At 41.9% G+C, this 23,595-nt stretch overlaps 1 protein-coding gene across 8 annotated transcripts in view; it reads right to left on the bottom strand.

Annotated features, from left to right (window-relative positions):
• Positions 1–23,595, bottom strand: part of CTNND2 (catenin delta 2) — a 1,073,049-nt gene that overhangs the window by 159,199 nt on the left and 890,255 nt on the right. For all 8 annotated transcript variants that reach the window (XM_006120137.4, XM_006120139.4, XM_075921468.1 and 5 more), the window contains 2 exons: positions 9,814–9,931; positions 5,833–6,018 (listed from right to left, as the gene is read on the bottom strand). In XM_006120137.4, coding sequence (XP_006120199.1) covers positions 5,833–6,018; positions 9,814–9,931 — 304 coding nt within the window. The remainder of the gene's footprint in view (positions 1–5,832; positions 6,019–9,813; positions 9,932–23,595) is intronic.

Raw genomic sequence — 23,595 nt, 5'->3', positions numbered from 1 at the left:
ATTTGCGTAGCTTATTTCAAGTTAAGCCCTGCAGATTAGATGCACCCCCAGTGACCAGGTGCTGCAGCTAACATCTTGTTACATATTTTCACCCTTGTTTCAACTGAGACCATCCCTGTCTTCCTCAGCATCCAAGTCCTATCCTCTTTACCAGTTTTGAGTTCTACTAGGGCTTCCTGGCCCCCTTCAGACTGGCCTTCCACTGGCCACCAGTGAGTGCCTTCCACCCACAAAACTACACTTAGAGGAGGGAAGTTTCTCCCACAGTTCCATCTCAGCCCATATCTCATCACAGTAATCACTGTCCATGGACCTCTGATCTAGCTTCTTTTGATACTGGTTTGAATCTACTAGAGTAAGTTGTCCTTTCAGAGCCTCAGTATCAGAACAACTCTCTTCCCTTGACTTATCTTGCTCTAGGATTGAAACTATTTGAGTAGAGTTCACCTGCCAATGCCTCATTATAAGGACACTTCTTTCCTCATTAGGCCTTTCTTCCAAGGCACGACCCATAGCTTGCTCCTCTGGTGAGTCAGAGCAACCTCTGTCCTCTTTGTCCATTACATATTTCTGATCAATCATTCCTCAACCTGTTGTCCCCTTTTCAAGTACTTCCCCACTCTAAGATCTCCAATGTGTCAATTCTCTCGGCACTTGTGATATGTTTAGGGTACCGTAAATTAGCATATATAACCCACGCACGTGTATTACACACACCCGTGCATAGCCCATGGTTTTTCCTGATTGTTTAAAAAAAGTCTTAGATAACCCACACACATGTATAGCCCGTGGGAGATGAACCACAGGTACTGTAAATGAACGATAACGAGGGTAATTAACTCAGGCATCAGGGACTGAGCCTGTCATGCAGAAGCATTTGAGCTCCAGATACATCATTGCACAACTGCCAAAGTGCAGGGTAGACAGCCGTAGCCCGGCAGGGCAGACTGGCTGTGTCGTGGGAGGCTGCAAAGGAAGGGAAGGTGCCCACTGCTGGGAGAGCTGCCTTCCACCCATGCTGTGCACTCCCCCGGGGGTGAACTGTCTGCCCCAGGCAACCAGAGCTAGGAGCTGGAGCAAAGGAGCTGTGTCCTTAAATAGAGCATCACCCGTCTCAGGGAGAGCCAGCCACATTCAGACAGATGCAAGAGATGGAAGAAGGTCTAAGGGTATTCCCATGCTGCTTTTATCAAGTAAGAGTTAGTCTTGTCTTCCTATAATTTCAGTAAAAAAACTCTTGTATAAAACGCGGACGACTATTGCCCGCGGGGTGTGTGTGTGTGTGTGTGTGTAAAATTTTGCATAACCCGCGGGTTATATACTTTAAAACAATGTTCCCCTGGAGAGTTACCTGGAAAACCTACCATCAAGATTTCTTTCAGCAGACCTCATCATTGAGGTCTCTTTCTGTATCCTCTGCTCTTTTACATAAGAGAAATCAGAGTCTAGTCAGTTCCTATCATCAACAACTTTACCACATCCACTCTCTAACACTTAAGACTTCCTTCCATTTCCAGTTGGTCAACTGCAACAGGTAAGTGTTCTTTTCCCAGTGGACACAATGGAGTGTTATCATCACCATCTTCTATTGCCCCTGCAGTCTAACCAAGGTGCTCTTTATGAGGCAACAAGTGGCTGTCAAATCCATCATTCCCTTTGTGGTTCTCTAGCCTACTTTGACAGGAATTATCTTTAACCCAGGCCTGCCTTTTGCATCGGTGGAGCCACAGTACTGTCCAAACCCATAGTCCATGGATGGGCAGTTTTTCTTTATATATCTTTTGCCACCACACTGGTAACAAACCACAGAGTTAGTGGTGGGGCACTCTTCTGTGCCTCTTGTGCTTCCTTCCTAGGTTTCGATGAATGGGATTCCTCAGGTTTCTTCTCTCTCTCCCTTCATATAGAGCAGGGCTACTCAATTTTGGAAGCCCCAGGAGCCACAATGATACTCACAGCACATGCTGAGGGCTGCAACTTATATATACAGGCAAATATATATGCAAATAGCTTCTTTCACACTGACAGGCATGAATACAAAGATTAAGGCTTAAGCTGTGATGCTGGACCCAAACATGGCCAGTGTAAGCCAGTCAGCACCTCTCAGGCTCTGCCTACAAGGCTAAGCAGCCAGCACTTTCCACAATGCCCCGGCACTCCCGGCACCTCCACCATGGGAATTAGAAACACCAACACCCTGTACCCGTCTGATCCAGGCAGCCTGTCTGCTTGCGTCTTTTAATGCTCACCCTGCCTAGGAGACACCTCGCGGTTGTGGAGCACGTTCCCAATGGAGGCCATGCTCAAAGGATCCCACTCACGAACTGCATGCTGAGCCCTGTGTAAACCCAAACTACACCACAGGCCTCAAACAAATGGGCTGCATGTTGAGTAACCCTGATATAGAGGGATGGACCTCTTTTTGTGAAAGGTCTGCTTCCACATACTCTTCTGTTAATTTTACAGCGTCCCCTAGCAATTCTGACGGATGGCGCCTCCCCAGGCTTGGGGAGGATCTGTGCGAACGATTCAAGAAAAACTGAGTTGATTATGGCCTCTGTGTCCTATCCATCTGGCTTCAATCACTGATTGGCCCACTCAGATCCTTTTTGCACAGAAGTCTGGGGCTGTATCCTATTGTCCCATTTGGAAGTCTAAATTTCTGATGCTATTTCTCTGCTGATAAGCCCATCCTGTCTAGAACTGAAGCCTTCAGCGTGTTGTAGTATTCAGTTTGGTATTTATAACACAGCTGAGCCTGACCACCCAGGTAAGAGGCTAACTGTGGTGCCCAAGTAGCCTTGTCCTATCCAGCTTGGATAGCCACCTTCTCAGAGTTAACAAAAAGATACCAGGATCACCCTATCATAAACACAGGCCCACTGCCCAATTTCCAGTTCCCTTATAGGAACTCAACTTCTAGTGTAGGAGCTGCTGTTGTAACTGGGAATGTTTTTGGATCAAGTCCTACAATGCTCACTCCTGCTCTATCTGCTAGTCTGGAAGCATTTGTCTCTCTGCTGGCTAGGTCTTCTCTATAACTCTTTGTTCCACTACCAGTGTAGCATCAGCTCCATTATGTTCACTGCCCCCAGCCCTTATGTTGGTCACCTCTCAAGCCACCTTCTCTCGAGTGAGCAGGTTAAATCCCAGACAAGACCCACATGTCATAGGGCACCTATTAAGTTACCTAGCGAGCAGCAACACCTAACCCGTAGCCTGTTCTGTGCCCCTCAGCCACACTTTTAATCCTCTATTTTTAAACAGAGAGGACGTAACAGAGGTATATAGAAGGAGGCCCTTCTCACATCTTTGCTATTCCGCTCAGCTCACCCTCAGAGCTCCCTCTTTACTTCCTGAAAATATGTTAAAAAACAGCAAATAGTCCTGCAGCACCTTAGAGACTAACAAAACATGTAGATGGTATCATGAGCTGTCGTGGGCACAGCCCACTTCTTCAGATGAAGTCCTGCAGGACTATTCATTGTTTTTTAAAATAATTTCTGTTACAGACTAACACAGCTACCCCTTTGAAACTTCTTTACTTTCTGTTCCTCCCAATTATATATCTTCCCCATTGCTAAATCAATTCCCTCTGTAGCTCAATAATTGCCAACCAGTGTCGGTAACCCCCACCAGTAGCAGGATGATTGATTCCAATTAAGCCTACAGCCTTCTCTGTGCTGCAGCAACCTTAGTGATCAGGGAGCTAGCACTGGCACTGTGACACAGGGTCTGACAAGGATTTAGAGTTTGTCTGCTTTAAAAAAAAGGAAAATTAAAAGAAATTAAATACCTAAACCCTTGTTAAAATGATAAGGGGTTTGTGTAAATCTTCAAATGCCAGAAACTTCAGAATTAAGGCTTTTCATTTTATCCTTAATTAGTGTGTTCAGGAACACAAGAAGTGCAAGTACAGTAAGACTTCACCTAATATATCAATCCTGTCAAAGATTAGGAACAAGAATGCTGAATTTATTCTAGGCTGAATCTGAGCTATCTATAAAATGTATATCACATAATGCAACTATTTTTCCTTTGTCATTTTCTACTTTTCCAATATACCATAGCATATAAAAGTCTCTACAAAAGTCAATGATAAATAAAAGCTGCTACATTGTCCTGCATTTTGCTTCATAATATTTAATTGCATCTGAATGGGTGAAATTAGAACCTTAGCAACAGTTTAACTTTGCTTTAAGTATGTTTTTCAGGACTTGAATTGTACTCCATTCTTGACTCATCGATCAACAAAAACTTGGACTGTGTTATTTCACTGTGTTATTTCTGATTAATATAATTTACCTTTACATTTTCAGGCATATTTTCTGTATTTCTAGATAATTTATTTTTATAACCTCAAACATACTCAATTATGTACCGCTCTACAAGATTCCTTTTGAAACACAAATAAATGGTTGAATTGGGGAAAAACTCTAAAGAGAGGTGGAAAAAGTTCCCTTCTGCATCATCTATAATTTTAAAAGATTACATTCCACTAACCAACTTACTATATATGCACAATACTAACACTGAGCAACATTAACATTACAAAGACCTTCATAGTACAGTAAACTTCCAATAATCCAGCACCTTTGGGACTCAGGGGGTGCCGGATTATCAGATATGCCGGACTATCAGAAGGGGGGGCTATGAGGGTTCTGGGGTGGGGGTGGGGATGCCACCCCAGACCCATTCATAGCCCCCCCTTCCGATAGTCCAGCTCTGCCCCAGGCGTCCCTGATTCAGCTGCCGCTGAAACTGACCAGCAGTGGCTGAATCGGAGATACCTGGGGCAGAGCAGCTGGAGTGCTGCCGGGTTGGTCCAGTAGCGCCGACCCTTGGCGCGGCGAGACCAATCTGGCAGCACCCCAGCTGCTCTTGGGAATGCCTGGGGCAGAACAGCTGGGGTGCTGCTGGGTTGGTCCTGCAGCACCGCTCCTCAGCGCTACTGGACCAACCCAGCAGCACCCCAGCTGCTCTGCCCCAGGCATCCCCAAGTCAGACGCTGCTGATACTGATCAGCGGCTGACTCCAGGAAGCCCGAGGCAGAGTTCCTGCTGCCCACTCTTTCACAGTCCTACCATGTGAAAACAGAAGTAATTATACATTTTTTTGAAGTTGCTTGGTAGTGCTATTATAGATAATGGCACAAATTCTTGTTGTATCATGCAAGCAAGGTAGTAACAAAGTTCAACAGGTCTTTATTTACCAAAGGTGAAACCTCTTTACAAAGCTGCTGTTGCTCCCTTCTGTAGCTCTCACTCAGGCCTGGCCCATCTCCTCCCCCCTCCTTCCTGTTTCCTGTGCTTCCAGATTCCCAACAGCCAGTGCTCCCAGTTCTAATAATTACAAGCAGCATCTAAAACACCACATTTCTGTTTAGACAAATGCAGTTAGACCTTAGAAGAATGGCTTTCTGATAGGTGTGATGCAGTCATTTTTGGAAATGGTGGTGTAAAGCAATGTCTCTGAGCAGAAGCTTTTCTTCAGTGCAGAACACTTGCCTACATGACACCCAAGCAAACACACACATATGGGCCTGATTGTAACTGGCAATGTGGCCCTTTTACTTAGGCAGTGCAAAGGGGCCATAAAGTGAGTGTAAATTATGTTTGTAGTTTAGGAGTTTCAGTCTCACTTATAAATGGCTTACTATTAATTACCAAGCAGCTTACTGTATTAATCTATGATATTCATAGTGTGCCCATCACTACAATACCAGGTAACATTCATATAACAATCTATCACATGCTCACAAACACAATATATTAACTCTGCCTATCTCACTGATAGGCACTTACTCTCCTTGCTGATTTCAACTTCCATTACCTGATCTTGGGATTTCTTTTTCTTCTTCTTCTTGCCCCAACATCCTGAACTCTCTGCATCTTTGCCATTGGCATCACCACACAGTAACCCGTCGAGTTCATCTGTTCCCATCTGCTGTCCCTGAGATGTTTCTGCAGCGAGCCTGTATGAGAGGTTCCTTAAAATGCACACACAGTTTTCAACGGTCTAAAAAGGAGAAAAAGAGAAAAAGGCTAGAAAACTCTTCCCTTTTAGGTATATTTTGAATGAAGGAACTCAATCAATCTTTGCACATACATTTGCCAAAGCTATTTTTTTTTCTGTTTGTTTCTCAATACATTGTTTGAAAAGTTTAGAAAACATGGCAGGACCATAAAGTCTCTTTTTAGTGAGAAGGAGAGTGCGGGACAAGGGTTTTTTTTTTTTTTTTTTTTTTTTAAATAATATTTTTACTGTGGTTTTGAATTTCATGCTGAATTCCACACGAGAAAGCATCAGAGTTAAAAATATGGTAACCAAGATCCATACACAGAATGCCCACTGGTTACAGCCCCAGCTAATAGAAAGAGAAATTATACTAATATTTCTTACACCATTTGTTTCATGCCAATTCTATGAGGGAAAACTTAAATGGTTCTGAGTTTTGGTTTGCAAGAGCATCCAGAATTCAATATGATTATATATCTACCCTTCTGGAGTATGCATAGTGAGGCTGGAAATCTCAAGAAATTTCCAGTTTTTCCTGCTTCCACTCAAGTTGAAAATATCTTAAGAATAGCCCCTCCCTATCACAATATTATGGCCCTTCTGTGTATGATCTAGTTAGAAGCTGGAAATGAAATGAGGCCCATTACAGAAAAAATGACGGGGAAAATTTAACAGAACTTCTCCAAGTCTCAAAAACATGTCTGATTTGGACTTTTGTTGGAGGTTAATTCTTATTTTCTTTAATTTTGTTTGCCTATATCTAGTAAAACAATATGCCCTCCATTGCCTGGGGGGACTGAAAATGTAGTTAACCTGTTTAGTTTTCAAAGGAAACCGTAATATTCTTCAAATAAATCAGTATATACAAAATTTTCTTGAGGATCCTAAATCTTGGCTCCATCTCAGAGGAGGCATACACGAGGTACTGTAGTATAAACTGTGTAAGCAGGATTACAATCAGTATTACTAGCATCTACTTCATGCCATTATTGAAATGTATACTATATCCATGATTTTTCTTAATCAGTTCTGTGCAGGGAATACATGCCAACTAGGTAACATGGAGCCCCATTTTGGTGAGGGTTTGTTATACTTGTAGATCCTTTGGCTATTCCCTTCTATGGAGGTAGGCTCTAGGACTGCAGATTTTACTGTCATCCTTAGGCCACTATATGAAATGGCTCTACTCCTGCTTAGTGGCTTTTAGAGGGGAGAACTTCTCTTCAGTTGCTCTGGTGGGTTTTGTATTATTTATTAGTAGTAGTAGTGGCAGGAGCAGCAGTGGCAGCAGTTGTACAACAGCACCTAGGAATTCCAGTCAAATTTTAGCAGTTACACGGTTACATGTGCTGCGGGCTCTGCCAACAGCGAAGCCTTCCTGGGAGTGGTCTGGCAGCCCCTGCCAACCCACTCCCAAGGAGCCAGAGTGTATAACTTCAACTGGGGGAGAGCGGACAGGCCACCATGGACAGGGGCTGTTTCTGCCAGCTGGGCAGAGCAGCCCCCGCCTGCAGTGGGCTCCTCGGGGCTGGAGCAACCCACTACCTAGAGTGCGCAGGGAGCTGCTCCAGCCCTTACCGTTTAACCAGTTAACTTTTTACATCCCTAGCAAGGAGTGGGATAGGTGATATAACAATAAAGTGAATTTGTTAAATTAACAGAAATCACAATAAATCAGACTTGCCCATTGTCCAACTCTGTTACTCAATACTCTATTCAATGAGTAGAGTTACATCCCTGCTTAATCAAATGCAGGACCAGGGCTTTCATTTTCAATATTTTGTTTTTTGACAACAATTTGATAAAACTGTCAAGCAGGGGAGGTTTAGATTGGACATTAGGAAAAAATTCCTAACTGTCAGGGTGGTCAGATATTGGAATAAATTGCCAACGGAGGTGGTGGAATCTCCCTCTCTGGAGATATTTAAGAACAGGTTAGATAGACATCTGTCAGGGATGGTGTAGACGGAGCTTGGTCCTGCCTTGAGGGTGGGGGGCTGGACTTGATGACCTCTCGAGGTCCCTTCCAGTCCTATTATTCTATGATTCTATGATTCTAAGATACCTTTGTAATAGAGGCATTTAAAACCCGGTGTTTATAATTTAGGTCATTACACATATTAAATTGAAATTACACTGCCACCAATTTTCCAATTAGAAGCATCAGACAGATGTAAACCAATGATTTTACATTGGTGCTAGTTATGATGATACAATAGTTTGTTTTTTATTTAGCCGCACAAAAGTATTATGTCAGAGAACAGAAAAGTAAAAACCTGTAAGAATCATTATGGTTAAACTGACCAAGGCAAGGAAATTCAGATACTCAAATTTCTTCACTGTTCCTCCACCTCACTGCACAGAAGGCTGTAAATAAACTAATAAGTAAATAAAGTAACCTACATTAATTAATAAGATATTACACAAGGAGTTTAATGTGCTCATTATTCAGCTCTTTCAACAGTAAAACAATCTGGAAACCAGTCCAGCCACTTATTAAGGAACTGTTTTAAGAACAACAACTAAGCTGTTGAAAGGGGATATAAAAATGACTGACCTCTCCTACTCCATCTTCTTATTCCTCCTCCCAAAATGCTTCACTGAAGCCTTATAACTTTTACTTTCTGTTAAGCACACTGATCTTGGGAGCTTTGAAACAGTTTCTGATTCAGTTTTTCCATGGCTAATGAATTAAAAACAACTCCCAGAACTTAATTGCTGGAAACAGGAATGAGATAGGGGTAGAGGTATGGATGAGTACTACTCTGCTGCTGGGTTTTCTTTCACTAATCACTTCCATAAAAACTTTTACTAATGGAAAATTGATTGTAGATTACCACATTATATGTTATCATTCTGTAAACCATACCATATACATTGACATACATAGAAAATTGCATGGAACACAGATACTTTCATAGATTTCATATTTCTCTAATAAATCTATAGGAAATAGCCACCCATTTTGCTCAAATTAGCAATCTGAAAATTCAAAAGGTACAGTAAAAAGTACCTCACACCAGACATAAATTGTGAAATTCACTTGAAACTAATGTTAGAGATAATGGACATTTCTGTGTTAGTGCTTGCGGTGCTTCAACTGTGCTGAAATAATCCATGGTATGGATTAGGGCATTTAAATCACAGAATTGAAAACATTTCCCTCTCCTTGTAATACTGATTGCACAATCACAAAATCTTTAATTGGTACTTATTTGGAGTTTTTAAATTATTAAATATAATTATTAAGTAGTGGCTTTCACCTCTGAAAAATTGTGTTTATCTCCTTGTTACTATAAGTATAAAATTAAACAATTATTTTGGTGTCAGCCTATAATGGCTGCTATTTTTTAAACAAATCCTTCATAAATCCTTATCAAATACATAGTATCTGTTTGCGAATGTTGACTTTGTAATGGCAATCACTTCATAAAAGCTACTGCATGACTGTTAGTGTAGCTCATGAAGAGATGGCAAAGGAGCTCTGAGATAATTTGCAGAGCTGTGTATGTAAGTTTGCACAGAGCTTGATGCATTGGTGGCTTTCTTAAGGCATTTTCTTTTATTTTTCCTAATAACAAAATAGGAGAAAGAGAGAAAAAAGAAGACACTATACAGTACATATGCAAATACAATTCTAGGGCAGCCATGGACAGTAGTATGGAAACACTTCTCTGGAGAAAAAAAGTCAGAGATTAAGGGCCAAATTCTGCCCTGCAACCACTATAGATATAGATGCAAAATCTCTATTGTTAGTCCCTTTTTCCCATTTCTGAAAAGACATAGATGACAAACCTTGCTATCAATTTCACTGCTCCCAAGAGCAGACTGAATCACATACAGCAATGCATCAGTAAGTCCATCACACTCTCTCATTCTTCTGCGGGCCTCCTCTCCAGCAGAGCTGACATTCCTACAAGACAATGGTGAGGATGATCACTATTTTCTGGTTAATAATAGCATGACAAATACAGGTGGTGTTTCTAGCAATCACTACTGTGGCTATAAATATGTTTAATCAAAGATTTTGGGCCAAATTGTTGGGCACTAAGATCAACAGAAGAAAGCCAATTTACATTACCAGAAAATTTGATCCTGTAGATTTACCATTTAATTATTAAACTTACTTTAAATGCACACTGTAATTAAATAAATACAACACAGTTAAATATGGCTAAAGTTCTTGGTCTTGAACTTTCCATCAAATGCTCTCACAATGTAATTTGGTTTTTATCACACAGCCATACTTTTCATTTTCAAAGCATCAAAGCAATTAACCTACCATGTCAAGCACTCAACAGGTGGTTTTATTACTGGGCTTCTGCATGTCCAATCTTTAGGCTAAATGAAATGCTCTTAATGACTGTGGTGTATGATCTGCAAGTCAAGTGAATGCCAACCTTGCACCTACTCCCTGGTCCATTTAAATAGGACCTAAAGGGTGAATTGGTGGAAAAAAACCAAACATCTATTTCTGTATGTACTTAATCCCTTAAAAGAAATCTATCCCCTCTTTCATGCAAAAACATCTTTGTGGCATTAAACACGTTCTGCAGAAATTATATTGTACTTAAAAGAAAAATGCATCTGAAAAGTCAACACATGGTTACACTTTCTCATTTCTATGGAAAACCGCTGCTCTTAATACATAGAAGTAAAATCAGCATGTCCACTAGAACCATTTTGTATTGTGTTTGTGGTGTTTTATTTTGTTTTGTTAGAAACACTTCTCCCTATCAAATCCCTGTCTTAACATGTCATTGTCTCTGATAGGTAATGGCTTGCTGTATCAGAGTCATCTCACTTATGAATGTAATACCATGTTCATTAGTTTCTCTGCATATTACTGAGATCACATGATTTTTAACCCCTCCTATCCCTAGAGGTGAAAGTAAGCCAGCCTGGTGCTCCAGCAAGAGCTGCAGGAGGAGGCAGGGTGCGCTCCCATTTGGGTTCCAGGGGCTTTTCTGCAGGCTGCTGCACTAAGCACCAGGCAGCCAGGCTAGTTAAAGGCTGGAACTTTAAGGAAAATACCAAATATTGCAAGACTCTCAATAAGATGGCAAGAGAGCTGGCAAATGTGCATTTCTAAGATTTATTCCCCCAGTTATAAATGGTAAAAAAGAGCATTTTGGCAGTATTTTTTAAACATGAGGCTAGAAATATAAACACGTGTGTATATAGGCATGCACTTCATCCACTTTTATCAAAGTTCCCTAATGTGTCATTAAGTATACACATTATAGAATTTATTTTATTCTAAATTATTCATAAAAGATCAGTGTCATATTCAATGCGGAATATCTTCAATGATAATGATTCTGCAACCTCTCTTGATAGTTTGTTCCATTGTTTAACTGGTTTTTAGCTGGCAATTTTCTTAATATTTAATTTAATATTTCAAGCATGAATTTCTCGGACATCTCTGCTCCTAATCTGTGTCGGAACATTTCCTGTGTTTCTACAGCACGCAGAGCAGTTCAGCCTCATTCAAAATTCCTGAATAATAATATGAGAATCTTCTTTGAAAATGTACCATAGGCCTTTGTTGAAATAGTCTGCTGTTTTACCTTTAGCTATTCAGTTTCTTGATCAGGCATAATTTGTTTTTGATTAACTCCATGCTACCTAATATTTAGTAGATTATTTTCTTTTAGATGCGTATAAATTGGCTTGATTGGATACTCTTAATTGTCTTTCAGTGTTTGATTAATTGTTCTAGCAGTTTCTCAGGTATTAAAATTCAATTTATACTTGTTCAACATTTCTAGGGTTTCTTTACTTCCCTACTTTAAAGAGGAATCCTGTATTTGCCCCTAACCAATTCCATGGGAATTCATCTGTTTTCCATAATTTCCATGAACATAAAACTACTTAGCAGGAAGGGAAATAATGCCCTTTTCATTTTTCATGGCTGGTACATGTCTCCTTCATCAGAGCTTGATGCGTCACCTGTATTTACAAGAATAATAGAAAAGGAACTGGAAAAATGCTTGAGTTAGTTCAGGATAAACTGAGAATATAGAGACACTGTTCTATTTGTCAGAGAATATAATTCAGCAGACATGTAAAATATAGAGAAAATGGATAGGAACTTCTATGCAACTGAGATCTTTCTTACTGATCAATAAACTACATTTCCCAACAGTGCCAAAGGTTCTTTATTTTTATAATAAAACTAATGTCCGTGCTTGGGCCAAAATTTTAAAAACTGCAACAGGCGAGGAAAAATAATCTCCTTCCTCACTTAAAACTGTTGAAAAGGAATTTTTCCCTCTTCACTTTTTGCATGAAATTTTTGCAGCACTCTCTGATGTACTTGACCTTGTTTTAGCCTATAAGCAAATAATACTAACAGATGACAATAAAATCTCTTGGTTTTGACAGCTCTCCCCCCTTGGCTTACTCCTGATGTGGTTCATGTAAATTTCAGGAATATACTTATGCTTCTCTATACACTGTCAGAAATATTTAGAATGCCTGATTTGATTACAATAAAAGTATGACTTTAGAACTTAACATGAGATCAAAACTCATTTTCATCCAGGGTCCAACTTTTACCCTGAACTGTGTAATGCTAGCAGACATGTCCTAGCTACAGAAGATATATTTGTCTTCAGACAAATACGAAATGACCAGCGCATCAAGTAAAATTAACTGTTAAAAACACATATCTGACACGGTACTTTTTTGAAACAAAAGCACTGTTCATTTATTTGAAAATAAAATCCTACTCAGAGTCACTGAAAAATCCTTACTTAGTTAGGCCCCTTTTTCCTTTGCCCCATGCTATGACCATCTGAGTTAGAAAAGATTTCAGAACGATAAAATTGTGGCTCATGCTTTGTTCAATGATGTATTATGTTTTCTCATAGGGGCAGTTTGTGACTCCTTCGATCATTCTGCAAAACAGTTACTCTCCCAGATTGTCCTATTAGCATAACTGGGATGACTCCAGAGAGTCACTCCTCAAAAGTTTAATAAGGGGTTCAAAATGTGGCCCATGGAGGGGAGCTCTTGGAAGCTTTCTCTGGCCTGTGTGCAAAAGACTAAATGGCCTGACTGTCATGTTTGTCTGGATGTGTAATTTGTGTGCCACTTGTGGGTCTTGGATCCCAACGTGCCTGGGCTTATTGGTTAATCCTATTGTCTGCATGAGCTTCCCTCCTCCCCCTGCTTGCTGCCTCTGCATCAGAGGGCAGGGGAAAATGGGAGCTGTGAGGACCTGGCATGAGCACCTGATCCGCCTACCTCATCCCCACCCTCACGCTGCTGCCTCTAATAGGCAGCAGCGGGCAGGATGAGTGGGGGCAGGCTGGAGCCGATATGCATGGGGACCTGGCTTCTGTGATTTGGTGTGAGAGAAACCCATACAGCACCAATCGCGGTTTTAGTGACACAGATTCAGCTGAAGGCAATGGGAATCATGGAATTAAAAATACTGTGCTATGCACTGGCTATTCTTCCTTTCAGGCTGCATTTTAAAAAGATGAACCTGCTCTGCATGCATAAACTGGCAACTGTATACCTAACTGGGCACACAATGATATTTGCACATAAAGTAACATTTCAAAATGTGATCTCTTAAGAAGAGCATAAAAATTACTGCAAACTGGAATCAGATCCCTAACTCATGCGTGCACAGAAAAAAGTGGGCATCTGCCTAAACATGAAAGTGCATATTGTTATAAGTGAATAATAACTTTAGAGTCTCCCCTTCTGAGGATCCCAAGGCACTGTACAAATGTTAATAAATACAAGGCTCTTTATATTCTGAGGCAAGCTAGATAAATTCTGCATCAAGGTCACCTGCCTTTTGTGGCACTGGAACTTTACTGTAGCTCCAAGACAATTCAGAAATAGTTGTTTAAATTGATTTATATATGAAAATAAATAATACAATCAGTAACATATTCTGTGGCATATTTTGCAAGAAAAAAATAAACATACATTATGTCATCCCCAAATTTTTACTATGCAGCTTGCTGTTTATTTTTGGTCTTGACAATGCATACTGCCCTGTGAGAGGCCCAGAAGGGGTATGATCTCAGGCAGGAGGGGAGGTGGGGGCGGCTTCCAGCTCTTACTGCAACTGGGAGCGTAGTGTTGATACTCCCATCTCTACTGTACCAACGGCAGTGGTCGGAGCCCTGGGACCTTTCGAGTTGCTGTGCCCTGGCGTAGTTGCCCTGGTGCCCTCCTTGTCTGGGAAGATTTCACTGCTGGGTGGTGCAAAGTTGTGATATTGTGCATACAGGAGGGGATACATTGATTTTCCCCTCACCCTAGTGGACAAATATGGAGGCAACTTGACTTCCTTGGGGTAGGGTAGGAAGATTTGAACTATTAGATCCCACCAAGATATGTAACAGCAAAAAGCTAACCTATTAGCAATGGTCCTAATAGCTGGAACTATATGATCCAGCGATAATACAAACACATTAGTTAAATGTTTCTGCTGAAATAGTTAACAACTGTGACATTTAAATTCTCATCATTAGGCTGAAGAGCCAACACCTCCACAAAATTACTACATAACCCTTACGCCACCACTGTATTAGTTTATGTTTATTTTTGGATCAGAAACAAAATAACAAAATCACTTGGGTGGATTGAAAATTGTAATTATAGTACACAGTTCTGCAGAGGTAAATGTTGCTGGTGCCAGCTCATAGAAAACATAAGGTCTTGATTAGGCTTGGCAATAACAGTGTGTTCTCCACATAATCAAACATCTAATAAGTCACCACTTAAGCATAGTAAATCTATTTGCTTGTATATCAAAGTAAGACTTAGTTAAAAGCATTATTAATAATGTTTTCCCTCTATTCCTTATAAATCAAATTACTGAGCAATTGATATTTGATTTCAACTCACAGCGACAAGGTTTATTGCATTATTTTTACATTACAATTAAAAAGACAAGCACCAAAAATCTCCCAAACTGCGTATGAGCGTGTACACACACACACAGTTTAAAACCATATGAAACAGATAAAGTTCCAACAAATAAATGCCCTTTTATCCACAACACAACCATTCAAAGCTCCTTGTTCAAAGAGCTCATGTATTCATACTCTTTCAGAACCTCTAAATAAAAATATGGGACCTCAGCTATTCTTTAAATCTAGAGCTGCCCTACTGGGGCAGGGTGGGAGAGAAGCAGGGGAAAGAGCTGTGTGCACTGTTATCACGCAGGTGGCTGTCACAGGTCTTATGCCTGACCAATACTGAAGGAACAAAAGAACACATTCAGGGGGACGAAGCAGGCATACAAATTATTGGAGTGGTTCTGTGACGTTACTGGATTGTAATACAAGCATACAAAACACTGCTGCATCAACTGCCATGTATTTTCACCAAATCTTGTGGTCTCATGTCAGATGTCTATCAAAAGCTGATGATTCACTGATGCTGTTTATACTGCTCAAATGCATGTTTCAGTTTGTATTTGAAGTTGTGAGTTTTGGCTAAATACTTGTATTTCAAATATTTGCTTCTGGGAGACTCAACAGGAAGTATTCTGTCTTCTAAACAGTGTCCAGTGCCAGATGCCCCAGAAGGAATGAACTGAGGAAGTAATCATAGGGTTGCCAGATGGTTTCCACAAAAATACCGGACATACTTGACATTACATCACAATCTACATTACATCTTATTTAGAAGATACCAGACATTTGTATTTTCTCAATTTGTTTCCCAAACAGAAAGCTCAAATACTGGACTGACCAGTTCAAAACTGGATACCTGGCAACCCTAGATAATCACGAAATGATCCATTCCCTGTCACCCATTCTCACCCTGACAAAACAGAGGCTAGGAATGCCATCCTTGCCCATCTGGGCTAATAGCCTTTGATGAACCTTTATAATATATGGAGATGTACTTATCTCATAAAACTGGAAGGGACCTTGGGTATGTCTATACTACAGCACTAATTCGAACTAAGCTAATTCGAACTAGTGCATCTAGACTTAAAAATTAGTTCGAATTAGCGTTTTGCTAATTCGAACTAGCATATCCACACTGAGTGGACCCTGAACCGAGGTTAAGGATGGCTGGAAGCAGTGCCGGCAGGGCATCAGATTAGGACTTAGAGTGTGAAGATGCTGCCTCAGGCTAGCCTAGGGCTGTGCTTAAAGGGACCCGACCCCCACCCCAGACAGACAGTTCTCAGGGGTGCCTCGCTTGCAAAGCAGTCCTGGCTTGGAGTGTCCTGAGTGCCCACACTCGGCACATCACAGCACTCGGCCATCAGCCCGGCTGCACTTGCCGCAGGCTGCCATCCGGGGGGGGGAGGAAGGTCAATCAAGGGGCTTCAGGAGAGCTTCCACCCCGAGAAGCCCACAGAGCCAGCCCAGTCCTCCCCATCAGGGGCTCGTACCCCATTCCTCCCTCACCTCCTTCCACTTACCCCTCCATAGCCCCCCTTCCTGATGTACAAAATAAAGGACACGTGTGGTCAAAAATAGAAACTCTCTTTATTGAACAAAACTTGGGGAAACTGGGAAAAGGAGGTGGGAGAGGGGAAGAGAGAGGCTAGGGGAGGGCAACTAAAATGATCAGGGGTTTGGAACAGGTCCCATATGAAGAGAGGATAAAGAGACTGGGACTTCTTAGCTTAGAAAAGAGGAGACTGAGGGGGGATATGATAGAGGTCTATAAAAGCATGAGTGGTGTGGAGAGGGTGCATACAGAAAAGTTCTTCATTAGTTCCCATAATAGAAGGACTAGAGGACACCAAAGGAAAGGAATGGGTAGCAGGCTTCAAACTAGTAACAGAAAGTTCTTCTTCACAAAGCAAAGAGTCAACCTGTGGAACTCCTTGCTGCAGGAGGCTGTGAAGGCTAGAACTAGAACAGAGTTTAAAGAGAAGTGAGATAAAGTCATGGAGGTTGGGTCCATGGAGTGCTATTAGCCAGGGGGTAGAAATGGTGTCCTATCCTCTGTTTGTGGAAGGCTGGAGATGGATGGCACGAGACAAATGGCTTGGTCATTGTTTCGGTCCATCCCCTCCAGGGTCCCTAGTGTTGGCCACTGTAGGCAGACAGGCTACTGGGCTAGATGGACCTTTGGTCTGACCCAGGACGGACATTCTAAGCTCAGGGCTCAGGGTCGGGGGTCTCAGTGGACCACCTTGATTTTCATGCAAATCTGCTCCCGGGTGGCCAGGCTGGTAGCTCTCCTGCCCTAGACGGCCACTTTCCTGTGCTTAGTGAGGAGGTCGTGGATGAGGTCCACGATCTCCGCACTAGACCAGGCGGGCGCCTGCCTCTTGCGGACCCGGGCAGTCTCCCGGGAGCCAACAGCCTGGTCCTGGGAAGAGGCAGAGGGCTGGGTGGCAGCGGGTGGCTGGCTCGAGCCGTGCCAGGTGCAGGGTCTGATGGCTGGGTGCTGGCAGGCTTGCACCTGGCATGGGCACCGTAACCAGACCGTGCCTCTTTAAGGGCTCCGGGGCCAGGAGGGGGGCAGACGAGTTTCCATGGTGGTGCCCAGAGTGGCCACAAGGGAAAGCTGGGAAGGGCTAGCCTCCCACTACTTCGAATTAAGTGGCTACACAGCCCTTAATTCGAACTAGCTAATTCGAACTAGGAGTTAGTCCTCGTAAAATGAGGTTTACCTAGTTCGAATTAAGCGCTCCGCTAGTTCAAATTAAATTCAAACTAGCGGAGCGCTAGTGTAGCGCCTATCAAACTAACATCTGTTAGTTCGAATTAACTTTGTAGTGTAGACATACCCCTTGAGTCTCGTCCCCTGCCCTCAAGACAGGGCCACATACCATCCCTGATAGATTTGCCCCAGATCCCTAAATGGCCCCCTCAAGGATTGAGCTTATAACCGTGGGTTTAGGAGACTAATGCTCAAACCACTGAGCTATCCCTCTTCCCCATGCCTGATAAATTTATTCTGTTCTTTTTTTGATCCCTGTTAAAGCTTTGGCCTTCACAACATCCACTGGCAAAGACTTGCACTGATTGACTGTGCATTGTGTGAAGAAATACTTCCTTTTATTTGTTTAATACCTACTTCCTATTAATTTTATTTGCAGAACCCTAGTTCTTATGTTATGGGAAGGAGGAAATAATTTTCCTAATTCACTTTCTTCACACCAGTCACAATTTTACAGACCTCTGTCATATCTTCCCTTAGTTCCTCTTTTCCAAGCTGAAAATTCCCAGTCTTTTTCATCTCTCCTCATATGGCAGTTGTTCCAAACCCCTAATCCAGTCGTCTCCAACCTTTTTAAGCACAAGGTCACTTTTTGAATTTAAGTCAGTCCAGGATCTACCTCAAACCAAAATACCCTTGCCCCTTCGCCAAGGTCCTGCCCTTTCTCACTCTGGTAAGATAGGGTACAGAGGTGGGGGACAGAGTGACATAAATGCCCCCATGCCTCTGTCTCCCCCGCCTTGCGCAAGAAGCAGGAGGCTTACAGAGGCAGCTCTGAGGCTCTGGGCAGGAGAGCAGGGCAGTGGGGGGAAGGGGAAGTGAAGTGCCGGCACTTGATAGCCTCCCAGCCAAACCAGTCAGGATCACCTGTCAGAGGCTTCAAAATCTCCCGGTAGATCTTGATCTACTGGTTGGTGACCACTGCCTTAATCATTTTTGCTGCCCTTTTCTGAATCTTTTCCAATTCCAATATGCCTATTTTGAGATGAAGCAACCACATCTGTACACAGTATTCAAGATATAGGCGTACCACGGATTTGTAAATGAGGCAACAAGATATATTCTGTTTTATTATGTATGCCTTTCTTACTGATGCAGATTGGATGTTTTCAGAGAACTAGCCACAGTCACTCCAAGATTTCTCTCTTGAGTAGTAAAAGCTAATTAATCATTTTATATATAATATTTGGGATTCCATTTTTCGACATACATTACTTTGCATTTATCAACACTGAATTTCATCTGCCATTTTGTTGCGCAGTCATCCAGTTTTAGGGGATCCTTTTGAAGGTTTTCACAGTCTGCTGTGGACTTAACTATCTTGAGCAGTGTTCTGCAGCTCACACAGTATGGGGAGGCAAATCACAGCCAAATGGAGCTGCAAGCAGCCATACCTGAGGACGTGCAGGTGAATGAAGCATTTGGTAGACCACAAGGGCTAACCCTGGTAAACTGTGGCCAGCCCCTGTCATATCAACTGCATCCCCCTTATCCACAATCTTTTTGACACCCTCAAAGAATTACAATATAGGTCAGACATGATTTCCTTTACAAAAACCATGCTGACTCTTCCCCAACAAATTATGTTCATCCAGTAATTGGTTGTCAGACTTTGCCTCCAAAGCCTCTGTAATAATTCTGTTACACAATGTAGCTGATAACACCACCCATTCTCTTTGCCTCCTCACTCTGTAACCCTTTTTCTTTTCTCACACTGACATCATCTGTTTTCTCCCCGACAGCCTAAAATCTGTACCTTCCTGTCTCTTGCAATGCCTAATCTTAGCGACATGACCTAATAAGCTCTAGAATCATGTAGTACGTTTCTGGATATTAAAACCCAACAAACAACAATCACTAACCCCTAACTGCAAAACACCCAAAACAAACAAAACCTTTTAATTATAAAAGAGTAAGAGAAAAAGAGTTTAGGATCTCAGATCATAGAATCAGAGAACACGAGAACTGGAAGGGACCTCAAGAGGTCATCGAGTCTAGTCCCCTGCCCTCATGTACCGTCTCATCCCTGAAAGATATCTATCTAACCTGCTCTTAAATATCTCCAATAAAGGAGAGTCCACAACCTCCCTAGGCAACTTATTCCAGTGTTTCACCACCCTGACAGGAAGTTTTTCCTAATGTCCAAGCTAACCCTGCCTTCCCACAGTTTAAGCCCATTGCCTCTTGTCCTATCTTCAGAGGCTAAGAAGAACAATTTTTCTCCCTCCTCCTTGTGACACTCTTTTAAATACCTGAAAACTGCTATCATGTCCCCTCTCAGTCTTCTCCTTTCCAAACTAAACAAGCCCAATTATTTCAGTCTTTGTTCATACGTCATGTTCTCTAGACCTTTAATCATTCTTGTTGCTCTTCTCTGGACCTTCTCCAATTTCTCCACATCTTTCTTGAAATGTGGTGCCCAGAACTGGACACAATATTCCAATTGAGGCCTAACCAGCATAGAGTAGAGTAGAAGTATGACTTCTTGTGTCTTGCTCACAACACACCAGTTAATGCATCTCAGAATCATGTTTGCTTTTTTTGTAACAGCATCACACTGTTGACTCATATTTAGCTTGTGGTCCACTATGACCCCTAGATCCTTTTCTGTAGTACTCCTCCCTAGACAGATAAACCTGAAAGATATTGGTGGTAGTTTTATATTGTGTACTGAACAAGTGGATATTGTAAAGTAACACTCCATCAAAATGACAGCTGCATAAATTGAGTGCCTCATGTTCCATTTCTTTTACTTGAAATACCTTTTTTTTCAGGCACAGAGTGGCCCTAGAAGGCTATCTTGACCATAACTAATATGTTTTCTGTCTGGTTCGTATTAAATTATTTTTATGGGAATTGCTCTGCAAAAGGTGGCATTAATCTATAGATTATTAATGATGATTAAAATCATGCCTGATTAACATGCCTGTTATATTAGTTCTATTTACTAGCTTCCACAAAAAGATGACCATGGTGCAGTACATTAGAAATGTCTTTTGAATCTTAGAAAAAGAAACCCTAGCCTTTCTCTAGCATAATTTTATAAAACGGCTGATGAATTTAAAACATAGGAGACACTTTTATATTTCTTTTCAAGCTCTTTTGGAGACAGTCGATTATACCAAAGATATATGTTTTCACAGTATTTTATCATGCCAAGGTTCAGAAGCCTGTCAACACAAAGAATTTCTTACCTTGCTAATCACTGAGGGTATGTCTACACTACCCCGCTAGTTCGAACTAGCGGGGTAATGTAGGCATACCGCACTTGCAAATGAAGCCCGGGATTTGAATTTCCCGGGCTTCATTTTCATAAGCCGGGCGCCGCCATTTTTAAATCCCGGCTGGTTCGAACCCCGTGCCGCGCGGCTACACGCGGCACGAACTAGGTAGTTCGAACTAGGCTTCCTAGTTCGAACTACCGTTACTAGGAAGCCTAGTTCGAACTACCTAGTTCATGCCGCGTGTAGCCGCGCGGCACGGGGTTCGAACCAGCCGGGATTTAAAAATGGCGGCGCCCGGCTTATGCAAATGAAGCCCAGGAAATTCAAATCCCGGGCTTCATTTGCAAGTGCGGTATGCCTACATTACCCCGCTAGTTCGAACCAGCGGGGTAGTGTAGACATACCCTTCCTTCTGTATTGCAGTTAAACTTGAACAGTGTTTTTTGTGTAAAGTTTAAGTATTTTAAAATCCACATGCTTACTTAGCTTGTCTTGAAATTTATTGTTTCTCAGATGGGTTTGGGGTGAGATTAATGCTCCAAATTTGGGATCATTAATCAATGGAGTCAGAAGACAGAACCACCTCCCTCTTCTCCAAATAAAACATTTCACAAAATCATCTGGTTCCTGTTTTTTTCCACACATCTGATGCTCATGCTAAGGCCTCCAACTGATCTCACTCACTCAATATAAATCCTAGCTAGTGCATGACACCCTTTGCCCCTTTCGGAAAGTAATATGGGAAAACCGGTGGGTCTTAGAGATTAGATTTCTAGAACAGCATGAACTAAAACATACAATCCTCAGAAATTGAAATGTGCATGTGAAGCAAGATGAGGGCAAGAGGGATTGCAAGTCACAATAACTGGGTGGTTCACATGAACATGTTGCAGTCAATGATAGGGTTGCCAGACGGTTTAACCAAAAATACTGAACACCGCTTCCACCCCCCCCCCCAAAAAAAAACACTGGGAAAAAAATTCTGTTGAGGGGGGGAAAAAAAGAGGTTTAACAGGTAGTTTGATTTAGGGGCTTTAATTCAAAATACCAGGTCCCTGCTGTGTGTAGAAACGGGCAGTTAGTCCAGACTTGTAAATTTCAAAAAATGGCGTCTGGCCCGGAAGATGCAAATCAAGCGCGGGATATTGCAACTTCGAATGCCTACATTAGCCTCCCTAGTTAGAACTAGGAGGCTAGTGTAGACATACCCATAGTTATAATCAAAAAATTAAATTAAACAGCATTGTTCAGATGGACAACAGTTTATTTAAAAGAGCATATGTGATAGTTGTCCCAAATGATTCATGGAGCTTGTGATACTATAACTGCGTGTTGGAAAGCTATCTAATTGACTCAACAATAGATGACAAGTTAAAAAAAATTGCAGTGCTGGAGAAGTTCACTGCTACTATGAATAATAATAACTGACTGTAAGCAGAATACATTTTAGACTTACTTTAAATATCAAAACATGTGATCCTACCCATTGGAGATGAGCTGTCACCTTTACACTGAAATAAGTAATGAACAGATTTAGAAAACATTTCATTACTCAGGATTTATGTTTACTATGTGTCAAAACATATGGTAATATTGCAGGTGTTCCCCCCAATGCCTTCAGGTAATAGTGTTACAAAATAAATAATTCAAATCCACTAAATCTTAGGGCTCTGCCTACCTTCCCCAACCTCCATCTCCTTCAACATCAACAAGAACAAAAAGACTAAAGAATTTTAACATCAAAACAGAGTCAAGGGAGTTAGAATTTGACTCCAGCTTTTCTGAGGATTGGGCAGGTGAGTTACCTTAAATAAACTATTCTTCTTTACAATACCATGGAGATATAGTGAGTCTGGATAAGGGAAAGTTCTGGAGCTGAGTGCTTGAAGGCTATGGTAGGCATGTCTAGTGAGTGAGGGAATTAGGAGAATATACTGATCACAAGTGTTGCTTCCGGGTCTCAGTAGATCACAACTGCTTCTTAAAGTCTGGCACTCCAACCTCAGACTAGAGGGACATGATGGCAAGAGAGGAAGATGATTCTTGGATCATTTACAAGGACTTTACACCAGGAATCCTGGTAACTAAAAACACTTACTTTCAATTTGTGATGATAAGTAGCTATTTTCAGTTTTTCTCAGATTTTATATAGATAATCTTGATGCCAATAGTTACAAACAACAGCCACTGAGTATAACTAAAGATTTGCTTTCTGTACCCATCAGAAATATATATCTACCTATATATTTTAGAAATGTGCGTCTGTCTTTCTTTCTGCCCGTGAGACCATTTGTTTAAGAACTCCTCCTAAACTCCTCTTATCCTAACTTAAAGCAATGTCAGGGTTTGGTTGTGGGATATGCCTGGAATTCAATTGTTTGTCATGAAATGGAAAGGGAGAGTTCTGGCAGGAGGCACAGTTTTATGACCACAGGTGAACAGCGAGCACTCCTGCAAGAAGTCACTGGCCAGCTGCACCTGACTCCTCAGCCTTCCATAGAGAGCAGCTGCTGTGCAGCCTCTACTGCCCCTGGGCTAGCCCTGGGAAGTGCCAGTGGGCAGCCTGCATAGCCCCTGCTGCCCCTGGGCTGGGGCCAGTGTCAGGGCCAGGGCCAGGGAACACCAGCAAGCTTAGGTATCCTGCACCTGGAGACCTGAACAGTGCCCCCATGCCCAGGCTGGG

Source organism: Pelodiscus sinensis, chromosome 2 (genome assembly GCF_049634645.1).
Source record: "Pelodiscus sinensis isolate JC-2024 chromosome 2, ASM4963464v1, whole genome shotgun sequence".
NCBI classification, from domain to species: Eukaryota; Metazoa; Chordata; order Testudines; family Trionychidae; genus Pelodiscus; species Pelodiscus sinensis.
The sequence above is the reverse complement of the archived record's forward strand: the minus strand, read 5'-3'. Positions and strand labels throughout refer to the sequence as shown.